The following is a 13,168-nucleotide window of genomic DNA, read 5'->3' on the forward strand; positions in this document are numbered from 1 at the left end:
CTTTCTTTTCTTGCTCTAGGCCTGTACGTTATTACCCTTTCTTGCTCTAGGCCTGTACGTTATTACCTTTCTTGCTCTAGAACGTACGTTATTACCTTTCTTGCTCTAGGCCTGTACGTTATTACCTTTCTTGCTCTAGGCTGTACGTTATTACCTTCTTGCTCTAGGACTGTACGTTATTACCTTTCTTGCTCTAGGACGTACTTATACCTTTCTTGCTCTAGGCTGTACGTTATTACCTTTCTTGCTCTAGGACTGTACGTTATTACCTTTCTTGCTCTAGGCTGTACGTTATTACCTTTCTTGCTCTAGGCTGTACGTTATTACCTTTCTTGCTCTAGCTGTACGTTATTACCTTTCTGCTCTAGGCCTGTACGTTATTACCTTTCTTGCTCTAGGACTGTACGTTATTACCTTTCTTGCTCTAGAACGTACGTTATACCTTTCTTGCTCTAGGACTGTACGTTACCACCTTTCTTGCTCTAGGCTGTACGTTATTACCTTTCTTGCTCTAGGACTGTACGTTATTACCTTTCTTGCTCTAGGCCTGTACGTTATTACCTTTCTTGCTCTAGGCTGTACGTTATTACCTTTCTTGCCATTGTTGGACGGAGTGGATTTTCCGCTGTCAGAGTTGAGTTCAAATACCCCGCAGATCTGTTGGTCCCTCCAATTTCAGAGCCTCTGTCCTGCTAAATGCTTTGGCCTCTGATTGTTCTTGGACTCCTAGTCGTTCTGAGGATAGAGGGGACACTTGGTAGTCAGGCTGGCCATTGCCCCGCTTCTGCCATCTTTAGTACAAACTGTTGGTCTTCTGCAGACGCCTCTGGCAACCTCTGGCTTCCTGTTGCTGTGGCAAGCGTAGGGGCAACTGGATTGGCAATCTGTGTCACGGGCGAGGTGCTGTCACTGCTCTGTGAAGGGCTGCTCTGCTCTTTCACCTGGGACTCAGCACACAAGTCCTTCTCTGGCAGATGTTTCAAGTTTAATTGAGATAAAGCTGTCATCCCCAAAAATTCCTCTGCAAAGTGGAAAGAAAAGAGCTTTAGTAGGAAGCTGACCTAGCCAGATTGGTCTGGCAGGCGACACCAGGATTGAGGACGCAATGGTAATTACAGAGGCTTGGGAAATGTGGGAATACACAGGCCTCCCCTGGTTTTGATCCATACATTAATTTATGAGATAAGATTAACCCAATCTGGTTGAACTTTGAGAAAATAAGCCAATTAGAGCACCTAGGTCTGCCCACAAAGGACCGTTGGAGGTTCCACCACCTAAGCTTGCTTACCTGGTTGAGTACGTGAGTGTGCATTTTCCATAAAATCCTATAGCATGGCACAGACTCCCAAAACCATTGCATCTCTGGTCTAACAACACAGTTTGAACAATTTTAAAAGCACCAGTTTGTGATTATGATTCATGCCTTCTCAGCTGACAGCAAGCACTAGTTATTCTTGTATATTCTGATTATTTTTATGTCTTTTTTTACATTATTGTATTTTACATTTATGTATGTTTTATTGTACTTGGAGATAGCAAGTAATAAATCAGTAAATAAACTAACTAAACTAAGGAGAAATCTTGCAGATGAAGACGTTCTGTGGCTGGCAGCTGGGATGTGACCTTAGTAGTATGACAGAAAATGAGCAACTTAGTAAATGTAACAGAAAGAGACGATATTACTATGTGAACAATTGAAGGGTGTCAGCAGCACTGGTACTCCCCGGAGATCTCACTATGTGCTGAAAAGTTAGTAGGCCTGCGTTGATCGAGCACAGTTAGAACATCAGACACATGCTCAATACAGCCCCTGACAGAATAAATGGTATGGGGATACGTCTAATGTAAAAAAGGAAAATTGGTTCTTACCCGCTAATTTTGTTCCAGAACATACCCAGATCAGTCCAGACAAGTGGTTTTTCCATCCCTATCAGCAGATGAAGGCAGAGAACAAAAACGTTGAGGCACTTCTACATAACCCAGGGGTGCCACCTGCAGTCCCCACTCATAGAAAGATAGAAATGACGGCAGAAAAAGACCAATCGGCCCATCCAGTCTGCCCAGCAAGCTCCCACACTTATTTTCCCAGACTTATCTGTTTCAACCACCACCAGTTTCAGGGCTCTTGTTGGTAACTGTTTGATTCAAGTTTCCTGCCTTTGATGCAGAGAGTAATGTTGGAGTTGCTTCAAAGGTGAGCAGAAGGCTTAATGGTTAAGGGTAGTAATCGCCGCATCAAGCAAGTTACCCCGATGCTTGTTTACCCAGACTGCACAGATCATTGTCTGTTGGTTGTTGTCTGAATGCAAATCCTCTTTTCCACATTTCCCCCTGCCGTTGAAGCAGAGAGCAATGTTGGAGTTGCATTAACCTTGTGAAGGCTTATTGAGTAAGGATAGTAGTCACCAGGTTGTAGCCACCACTCCAGTAATTCCCATCTTAGGATGGGAATGAAGAGAAGAGCCCATGGCTCTTCTCTTCATTCCCATCCTAAGAAATTGCCATACTGGGTCAGACCAAGGGTCCATCAAGCCCAGCATTCTGTTTCCAACAGTGGCCAATCCAGGGTATTATCACTTTCCTTTTCCTGCTAGTCATACCTCTCTCTATGCAGCCCAACATCCTTCTGGCTTTAGCTACTACTGCCGCCTTATCGCAATGCTTGGCTGGCTTCAGATCGCTAGACACAATCATCCCAAGGTCCCTCTCCCAGTCCGTGCATAATAGTCTTTTCCCACCATCACATACACTCTTTTGGATTTCTGCACCCCAGGTACATGACTCTGCACTTCTTGGCATTGAATCACAGTTGCAAAATCTTTGACCATTCTTCAAGTTTTCTTAAATAATTTTTCATTTTCTCTACTCCTTCAGACATAGCCACTCTGTTGAAGGTCATAGTATCATCTACAATAAGGCAAATCTTTTCTTCTTACCTCTTCACATGTCATTCAGGAAGATCCACAAGTTGGGTTGTGTTGCTGTTCAGTGGGAGGTGGTTCCTAAGACTGTCACTGGTCATCTAGCATGGACCAGTTATTCAGAGACTGTCAATGGTGGTCCAGCATGGGCTGGATGGGGATCAGATACTTTCATTGGTGATCTGACATGGCAGTTGACAACAGACCTTTTGAGGTTCCACATAGGATATAGCTCCTGAGCTACTGTACCCTGCTGGTATAGGATAGTCATTGGTGGTAGTTCGTGTGGACCGAGTGGGGTTTAGAGACAGATACTGGTGATCTGGCATGGCAGTTGATTGTGGGATAATCTGGTGACCCAGAATGGACCTAAAAATAAAAGTGGACAATACCAAAGGGTCCAGCTCCAACACCATCATCATCTGTACATCGCAGGGGGGAGGGAGTATGTGCCTAGAAACCTGATGGACAGCTATATGCCTGCAAAAAACCATGAAAAAGAACCAAGGGAAAGTCTTCTGTGGTCCAATGTAGGATCAGTACAGATCCAGATGGAGTCATTGGTGGTCCAGCATAAGGTCAAGACTGGTTCAGATAGAGTCAATGGTGGTCTGCCATAGGGTTGAGATGGTTCCAAGCAAAGTCATCAGTGATTCAGCATAGGGTCGGGGTAGGCCCAGATGGAGTCATCAGTTGTCCGGCAGTTGGAATTTTCCTCATGGAATTGTTCTCCGTCCATTGGCAAGTTAAATGTAAGACATTGATAAGACAGGCTAGAGAGAATTTGAAAAGAAGTTGGCTGTAGAGCAAAAACTCACAGTAAAAACTTTTTAAATATATCCGAAGCAGAAAGCCTGTGAGGGAGTCAGTTGGACCGTTAGATGATCGAGGAGTTAAAGGGGCACTTAGAGAAGATAAGGCCATCGCGGAAAGATTAAATGATTTCTTTGCTTCGGTGTTTACTGAAGAGGATGTTGGGGAGGTATCCGTAATGGAGAAGGTTTTCATGGGTAATGATTCAGATGGACTGAATCAAATCACGGTGAACCTAGAAGATGTGGTAGACCTGATTGACAAACTGAAGAGTAGTAAATCACCCGACCGGATGGTGTACACCCCAGAGTTCTGAAGGAACTAAAAATGAAATTTCTGATCTATTAGTAACAATTTGTAACCTATCATTAAAATCATCCATTGTACCTGAAGACTGGAGGATAGCAAATGTAACCCCAATATTTAAAAAGGGCTCCAGGGGCGAGCCGGGAAACTACAGACCGGTTAGCCTGACTTCAGTGCCAGGAAAAATAGTGGAAACTATAGAAAGACATGGTTTAATAGAACAAAGTCAGCATGGCTTTACCCAGGGCAAGACTTGCCTCACAAATCTGCTTCACTTTTTTGAAGGAGTTAATAACATGTGGATAAAGGTGAACCGGTAGATATAGTATACATGGATTTTCAGAAGGCGTTTGACAAAGTTCCTCATGAGAGGCTTCTAGGAAAATAAAAAGTCATGGGATAGGTGGCGATGTCCTTTCGTGGATTGCAAACTGGCTAAAAGACAGGAAACAGAGAGTAGGATTAAATGGGCAGTTTTCTCAGTGGAAGGGAGTGGACAGTGGAGTGCCTCAGGGATCTGTATTGGGACCCTTACTTTTCAATATATTTATAAATGATCTGGAAAGAAATACGACGTGAGATAATCAAATTTGTAGATGACACAAAATTGTTCAGCGTAGTTAAATCACAAGCAGATTGTGATAAATTGCAGGAAGACCTTGTGAGACTGGAAAATTGGGCATCCAAATGGCAGATGAAATTTAATGTGGACAAGTGCAAGGTGATGCATATAGGGAAAAATAACCCTTGCTATAGTTACGCAATGTTGGGTTCCATATTAGGTGCTACAACCCAAGAAAGAGATCTAGGCGTCATAGTGGATAACACATTGAAATCGTCAGCTCAGTGTGCTGCGGCAGTCAAAAAAGCAAACAAATGTTGGGAATTATTAGGAAGGGAATGGTGAATAAAACAGAAAATGTCATAATGCCTCTGTATCGCTCCATGGTGAGACCGCACCTTGAATACTGTGTACAATTCTGGTCGCGCCGCATCTCAAAAAAGATATAATTGCGATGGAGAAGGTACAGAGAAGGGCTACCAAAATGATAAGGGGAATGGAACAACTCCCCTATGAGGAAAGACTAAAGAGGTTAGGATTTTTCAGCTTGGAGAAGAGATGACTGAGGGGGGATATGATAGAGGTGTTAAAATCATGAGAGGTCTAGAACGGGTAGATGTGAATCGGTTATTTACTCTTTCGGATAGTAGAAAGACTAGGGGGCACTCCATGAAGTTAGCATGGGGCACATTTAAAACTAATCGGAGAAAGTTCTTTTTCGCTCAACGCACAATTAAACTCTGGAATTTGTTGCCAGAGGATGTGGTTAGTGCAGTTAGTATAGCTGTGTTTAAAAAAGGATTGGATAAGTTCTTGGAGGAAGTCCATTACCTGCTATTAAGTTCACTTAGAGAATAGCCACTGCCATTAGCAATGGTTACATGGAATAGACTTAGTTTTTTGGGTACTTGCCAGGTTCTTATGGCCTGGATTGGCCACTGTTGGAAACAGGATGCTGGGCTTGATGGACCCTTGGTCTGACCCAGTATGGCATGTTCTTATGTTCTTATCCTCCGTCAAAGGATATAACTTCGCCATTGCCCTGAATACTTTGAGATCTGCCTCTGGAGTACCACATTCCTGGCTCACCAATTTCAGCAATAGAAAATCCTTTGTCAGTCCCCAAAGACCATCCAGGACTGGATCCACTCTATCAGATTCCTTCTGGACAAATTGAATCCCCAACTCTTCCAGAACCTGGGTGATAAGTAGTCTCAATTCCTTCCTGCGGAACAGATGACCACCCCAGGGTCATCCCCTTCTGTGAACAGAACCTCTTCCAAGCCATCTACTTCCTTGCTCACATCTGGACCAACATCCATGGGTCCATCCCCTGAATCATCCCCCAGATCATCATGTGGGTCATCAGAACCTTCCGAAGCCACAGAGCAGTTGTCTCTTCCTGGACGGTACAGCAGGTCCTCTGACCCTCCAGCCAAGCCATCTCAGAAGACCTTGAAGAGATCTAAGGTTTCAGGCCCAGGGGCCGCTTACCTCCTGCTCCTCGCTTGGCTAGATAGGCCTTGTACAAGAGCAAAACAAGTTCTGTAGAGGATTTCTCCACATCACTGCTCCAGTCTCCTGCCAAGGCCTGTTCAGGATCCCCTTCCTCCTCCTAATCCCCCAGCACAGAGTGAGCCCCTACAGACCGTGGGGGAGGGGAATCTCTGGACACCCTGGGAGCTGGGCTGCTTCTTGCTGCATGCATACCTCTTGTCCTTTGCGCTTTCAGCCTCCCCAGGAGCCTCTCTGATGGGCCCATGTGAATCTCCTGCTGCTGGACGCTCCCATGGAGGTTTCCTACCCTGCGGCAGCACACTCCGAGGAGAACGCAGCAGAGTTTAGCTGCTCAGGCCCAACATTACCTTCTGCTCTCTGAGGCTTCTGCCATTCTTGCCCTGAGCCTCACTGCCACGTGAAGGAGAAAGAAAGGGGAGTCACCTCTACCGAGCGCCGAGAAAACTCGCTTCCTGTGACCTCCTTCCTGCAACGCCCTGACATAGCTGAGCTGTCTCTTAAAAAAAAAAAAAGCAGCCCAAAATCAGTCATAATTATATTAAAAGGGGTACTTTCCTGCCACTCCTGGCTGTAGGACCCCTGGTTTTCAGTCCTCTGATGTTGCAAGGTAAGGCAGCTCAGGGATCTCCAACCCTCCCACTCACCCAGCTCCACCTGAGGGATGGTCCATGAGATGCCCAACGCCTCAGGGAGCACGTCTTCTAGATCTTCCTCTTATTTCCTTCTTTTTATGTCAGACTGCAGGTTTGCACCTCCACCATCTACTGGAGACATAGAAATGCTGAGGACTGCAGGTGGCACCTGGGTTCTGTAGCAGTGCCTCAAAGAATTTAGTTCTCTGCCTCCCATCTGCTGGTAGGAATGCAAAACCCACTTGTCTGGATTGATCTAGGGTATGACCAGGAATGAGTTTGTATATTTATGAATGTTTTAATTTGGAATCTGCACTGATTTGCGGAATGCAAGAGTTGAAATAAAGTAACACCATCAGCGTGGCGCCTGTCACAGGAAGAGACATCCTATGGGTAACTGCTCCCACGTACCTTCTTCCTCCTCCCAACTGGGGTCTTCCAAACGCACACTCTGCTCTGCCCTCTGCTTCAGAGCAACCCTCCGAGCCTCCTCCTGTGGAGCAAGCAGAGGGAAAGCGGTCACTGCTGAGGTACAGGCAGAGCAGCCAAGGCACCTCCTTCCCTGCAAACCATTTCAAACTCACCTGCTCTAGATATGAACCTTATAGAAGTAACGCTGCCAAAATTCGGAATGGGAGACTGCAGCTGGCACCTGAAGAAGTCAGACAAAGGCTGTCAGAGGCAGACTCCTTAGCAGGTGCAGCTCTACTGCAGATATAGACATTGCCACTCTCTACTTACGGAGGCTTTATTTTCCGAGTCAATACAATCTTATTTAAAAAACAAAAAAAAGGCCATAAGCTGAGGGACAGCAGCTGTCCTGCACGGTGCAGTGCAACAAGCCGGGGACAGATAGGTGAACAGGGACCTGGCCATCTCTTTAGATTCCTGCCACGTAATCTGGGTCTGGTCCTATGTAGCAGAGCTAGTGGGGAGCATGCCACACTCACCATTTTAGTGTAAAGTGCCCGGATAGAAAGGGCTGTTCACCAGCAAGTCTGAAATTTCTCCCTCCTTCTCCTCCAGATTACACTGTGCCAGCCAGGCTTCAAACAGTGCTAGGGGCCCTGTGCAAGAAAGCCAGAACAGGCTGACAGGAATATTACACTAGTGGATGTGGCATTACAATGAAGGAAAAACTGGTTCTTACCTAATTTTGCTTCCTTCCAGACCGGTCCAGACAAATGAATTTTTCCCACCTACCAGCAGATGGAGACAGAACAAAAGCTTTACTATACACTAGTACTTAAGGTACATCATCCAAACCAGTCCAGCCAGACAGGATGCACCCAAGCCCCCTCAAAATGGGTGGGAACCTGATGGACCTGCCCCAAACGCCTCTCCTTCTGGAGACAGACATGCAGTGAGGTCCAAGGCACTGCCTCACCAATCTACGGTGGCAAAACCATTTGGCAATCTCCTCAAGATGCAGCTGGGCTCGAGGAGAAGGAGCCCTCAGGCCCAAGGATAAATGAAGGCCCCTGCAGATATATACTGATGCAATCATTCCTTGGATCCATCTAGCAATAGACACCTTATGTCCTTTGATCTGACCACGAAACACAAAAGATAATCCAATCTATGAAAGGCATTAGAAACCTTCAGGTACCTCAGAAGAGTCCTACACCCATCCAAAAAGAAGAAGTTGCTGAGTTTTTCCCCATGGAACCTGCCTGTGGCTTCCAAAAGGCCTGCAATACAATCAACAATTGGAAGAAGGATACATCTGAAGAAAAAAGGGTAAGCATAAGCATTGTCAAGTGTAAAACACTGATACGACAGGCAAAGAGAGAATTTGAAATGAAGTTGGCCATAGAGGCAAACTCTCATAAAAATTTTAAAATATATCCGAAGCAAGAAACCTTGTGAGGGAGACGGTTGGACCGTGAAATGACCGAGGGGGGTTAAAGGGGCTCTTAGGGAAGATAAGGCCATTGCAGAAAGACTAAATTATTTGCTTCCGTGTTTACTAATAAAGATGCTGGGGAGATACCAGTTCCGGAGACTGTTTTCAAGGGTGATGAGTCAGAAGAACTGAATCAAATCACTGTGAACCTGGAAGATGTAGTAGGCCAGATTGACAAACTAAAGAGTAGGAAATCACCTGGACCGGATGGTATGCATCCTTAAAATTTGCAACCTATCATTAAAATCATCCATTGTACCTGAAGACTGGAGGGCAACCAATGTAACCCCAATATTTAAAAAGGGCTCCATGGGTGATCTGGGAAACTGTAGACTAGTGAGCCTGACTTCAGTGCCAGGAAAAATAGTGGAAACTATTCTAAAGATCAAAATGGTTTAATGGAACACAGTCAACATGGATTTAACCCAAAGGAAGTCTTGCTAACAAATCTGCTTCATTTTTTTGAGGGGGTTAATAAACATGTGGATAAAGGTAAACCGGTGGATGTAGTGTATTTGGATTTTCAGAAGGCATTGACAAAGTCCCTCATGAGAGGCTTCTAAAAAAAACCCTAAAAATTCATGGGATAGGAGGTGATGTCCTTTCGTGGATTACAAACTCGTTAAAAGACAGGAAACAGAGAGTAGGATTAAATGGACAATTTTCTCAGTGGAAAAGGGTAAACAGTGGAGTGCCTCAGGGATCTGTACTTGGACCGGTGCTTTTCAATATATATATATATATATATATATATATATATATATATATATATATATATATATATATATATATATATGAATGATCTGGAAAGGAATACGATAAGTGAGGTTATCAAATTTGTAGATGATACAAAATTATTCAGAGTAGTTAAATCACAAGCAGATTGTAATACATTGCAGGAAGACCTTGCGATACTAGAAGATTGGGCATCCAAATGGCAGATGAAATTTAATGTGGACAAGTGCAAGGTGTTGCATATAGGGAAAAATAACCCTTGCTGTAGTTTCACGATGTTAGGTTCCATATTAGGAGCTACCACCCAGGAAAGAGATCTAGGCATCATAGTGGATAATACTTTGAAATCGTCGGCTCAGTGATGCTGCAGCACTTAAAAAAAAAACCAAACAAACAATGTTAGGAATTAAGAAGGGAATGGTTAACAAACGGAAAATGTCATAATGCCTCTGTATCGCTCCATGGCGAGTCTGCACCTTGAATACTGTGTACAATTCTGGTCGCCGCATCTCAAAAAGGATATCGTTGCGATGGAGAAGGTACAGAGAAGGGCGACCAAAATGATAAAGGGGATGGAACAGCTCCCCTATGAGGAAAGGCTGAAGAGGTAACGGCTGTTCAGCTTGGAGAAGAGACGGCTGAGGGGGGATATGGTAGAGGTCTTTAAGATCATGAGAGGTCTTGAACCGGTAAATGTAAATTGGTTATTTACACTTCGCATAACAAAAGGACTAGGGAGCACTCCATGAAGTTAGCAAGAGCACATTTAAGACTAATAGGAGAAAATTCTTTCACTCAATCACCCACTGGGGATTCTCTAGATCCATCCCCTTCAGTATGTGATCGGGAACCAACCACCATGAGAGACTGGTCCTGGCGAGAATCAGGAGGGGCAAAGGCAATGGAACTCCTCTGACTTGGGATCCCAGCGGGAAAGCAATCCCTCTGTTAAACTGTCTCATATGAGCAAACGCCCAGGGAACTACCTCCAGAGTAGACGCCAGAGATTCCGAGAGACTTGTAAATAGTCCCACACCTTGGGCAAAGCGAGAGCCAAAAGTCGGTGCACCTGAGACATCATGCTTGATCATTCTGTCCTGTGGGAGAAAAACCTTGCCCACCGCAATGTCGAAACGGGCTCCCAGGAATTGTAATCTCTGGGAAGGCACCAATTGGCTCTTTGTGAAATTGACTATCCATCCGAGAGAGCGAAGACGATGCAAGACTGTCTGAACTGCCACCTTGCAAAGATCCTCCAACTTCACCCAAATGAGCCAGTCGTCCAAGCATGAGTGAACCAGTATTCCCTCTTGCCGGAGGGCTGCTGCCACTACCACCATTACCTTGGTAAAAACGCAAGGAGCCATCACTAACCCGAACGGGAGTGCCCAAAACTGGTAATGCTTGCCCAATATTATAAACCGCAGAAAACATCTGATGACCTCTCCTGGATTCAGATATGTAGGTAAGCTTCTGTCAGATCCAAAAGAAGCCAAAAATTCGCCTTTGTGGACGGCCGCAATGACGGATCTCAACGTCTCCATGTGAAAACGAGGAACCCGAAGTGCTCTGTTGACCTTCTTTAAATCCAATATTGGACAGAAGGAGAAGTCCTTCTTGGGTACCACGAAGTAAATGGATTATCGTCCGGTTTGAAACGTTTGCTCAGCGGGACCGGGACAATCGCTCCCAGGGACCTTCAAGCGAACCAAGGTCTGGAGTACCAGCTGTTGCTTTGTCTGGGACCTGCAAGGAGACACCAAGAACAGGTCTCGTAGTGGGCGGGCAAAATCCAAAGCGTAACCACGTTCTATGATGTTTAGAACCCACTGATCTGATGAGATCTTGACCCATTCCTCGCGAAACAGAAAGACGTCCATCTCCGGACGGAGGAATGGGCCAGCACACCTTCGTTGGGTAGCCTTGCTTGTAGCGAAACCTTGGGAGTTTCCATCATGCGGAGGTCGTCTGCCGTGAAAGGAATGTGCCCAAGCCTGGGACCACGTGGACGCCTGCCTCGGAGCAAAGGACGGAACCCTACCCGTCCGAAACACTATGTTGACCCCGAAAACGCCCTCTAAATGACCCAAAGGGCCAAGAAGAGCAAGGCTTGTCCTCCGGGAGCTGTATACTTTATTATCCCCCAAGTCTTTGATAAGTTTGCTCCAGTTCATCACCGAACAACAACTTTCCTTTAAATGGGAAGGAACCCAGCTGCCGACTTTGACGAGATGTCAGCTGACCAGCTGCAGAGCCAAAGAAGCCTCCTAGCAGAAACCGCCGAAGGCCATCGTGGGCGAGGGAGGTACGAAGGAGATCATGTAAGGCATCAGCAGTATAAGCCCACGGCAGACTCCAGACGATTCGCCTGATCAGCCTCCTCAGGGGGAGCTCCTGAGTTGTGAGCAACTGTTGCACCCACCTAAGAGTAGCCCTCTGCATTAGACTACTACAGACGGCCACCCTGACGCCAAGAGCCAAAACCTCAAAAATTCTTTTGAGAAAAAGCTCCAGCTTCCTATCCTGGAGGTCCTTGAGAGCTGCGCCTCCTGTCATGGGAATGGTCGTGCGCTTAGCGATCGCCGTGACGGCCGCATCCACTTTAGGAACCTTAAGCAAATCCAAGGACTATTGGAAGCGGATAATGTTTTTCCATGGCTCTACTAACTTTCAGGCTAGCCTCCGGAGCATCCGATTCCCGAGTCAGTAGCTGCAAAAGCTTCGGGTGAAAGAGGAAGGTTGTAGGTGGGGCTCTCAAACCTGACAGAACAGGGTTCCCCGAGGAAGGTTCTCCACTGGCTGCGGAGCCTGAATATCAAGCTCTTTTAGAACATGATGAATTAGAGGATCCAGCTCCTCCCTGCGAAATAACCGAAGCACCTGTGGGTCATCCCCCTTCTACTGGAGCGGATTAGTCATCATTATCGCCCGTGCCCGCCGTGGAAGGGTCTAGAGGCGCGGGGGGACTAGGGGGAACAGCTGCTGGTACCACTGTGACCGGGGCTGGATGAGGTATAGGAGCTGTAGGAACTTGCCCGTCTGCAGGTCTAGGAACCTTTGCCTGTGGGAATTGCTGCTAATCCAAATCTGCCTCTGCTTCCATATAGGCTTTATGCAGCAGCAAAACAAATTGAGGAAAAAGGATGCTGCCTCTTAAGACCCCTCCCCGGAGGCATGGCAGGAGGAGGGGGAATAGGAGGATCTTCAAAATCTACATCCAGAGGTCTTACGGGGCTTAAATCGGGAGGAGACAGTGGGAGTGGAAGATCCCCTCCCCCAGAGCTGCATTGGAGCCCGAAGCACCTAAAATGGCCGCCGTTCCCACGCTTATTGGGGACAGGGCAGGTCGCTGAAGAGAAGCCGGCTGCCTTCTACCAGAGCCGCGCGAACGCGGTGAAGACATTCTTTTGCCTGAAACAGGGCAATTGTGAAGGCCCTTCGCCAGCGGGGAGGCAGCGGTGACAGAGGCCCTCACGGGAGAGCCGCACTACCAGCTCTCCAGAAGCAGGACACTTCGATCCCCTCGGCATGGCTGCACAAAACAGCTGAGCAATCAAGTATGTGCCTCCAGAGCCCCGGGCACTTAAGACAGGCTTTTTTTTTTTTTTTTACAATGGAGCTGATTAAACCAGGGAAATGCACCTCCCTGGACAGCAACAGTATACAGCTCCCTTCAGAGGAATGTAACGTCTCTGGAATCGTAGGGGGGAGGGACTGGCCCACCGGTAAATCCCCCCATACCCGGGTATCACTTAGGTCCTCCGGGTACCGCGGC

At 46.5% G+C, this 13,168-nt stretch overlaps 1 protein-coding gene across 1 annotated transcript in view; it reads right to left on the bottom strand.

Annotated features, from left to right (window-relative positions):
- Nucleotides 1-884: 884 nt before the first annotated feature.
- Nucleotides 885-13,168, bottom strand: part of LOC115072899 (BSD domain-containing protein 1-like) — a 31,538-nt gene continuing 19,254 nt past the window's right edge. Inside the window, 5 exon segments of the mRNA XM_029570886.1 lie at nt 885-1,021; nt 7,164-7,245; nt 7,337-7,404; nt 7,703-7,729; nt 7,731-7,819. Of these exon segments, the coding sequence (XP_029426746.1) occupies nt 7,342-7,404; nt 7,703-7,729; nt 7,731-7,819 (179 nt within the window). The 3' untranslated portion in view covers nt 885-1,021; nt 7,164-7,245; nt 7,337-7,341.

This window comes from Rhinatrema bivittatum, chromosome 11 (genome assembly GCF_901001135.1).
Source record: "Rhinatrema bivittatum chromosome 11, aRhiBiv1.1, whole genome shotgun sequence".
Classification (NCBI taxonomy): Eukaryota; Metazoa; Chordata; class Amphibia; order Gymnophiona; family Rhinatrematidae; genus Rhinatrema; species Rhinatrema bivittatum.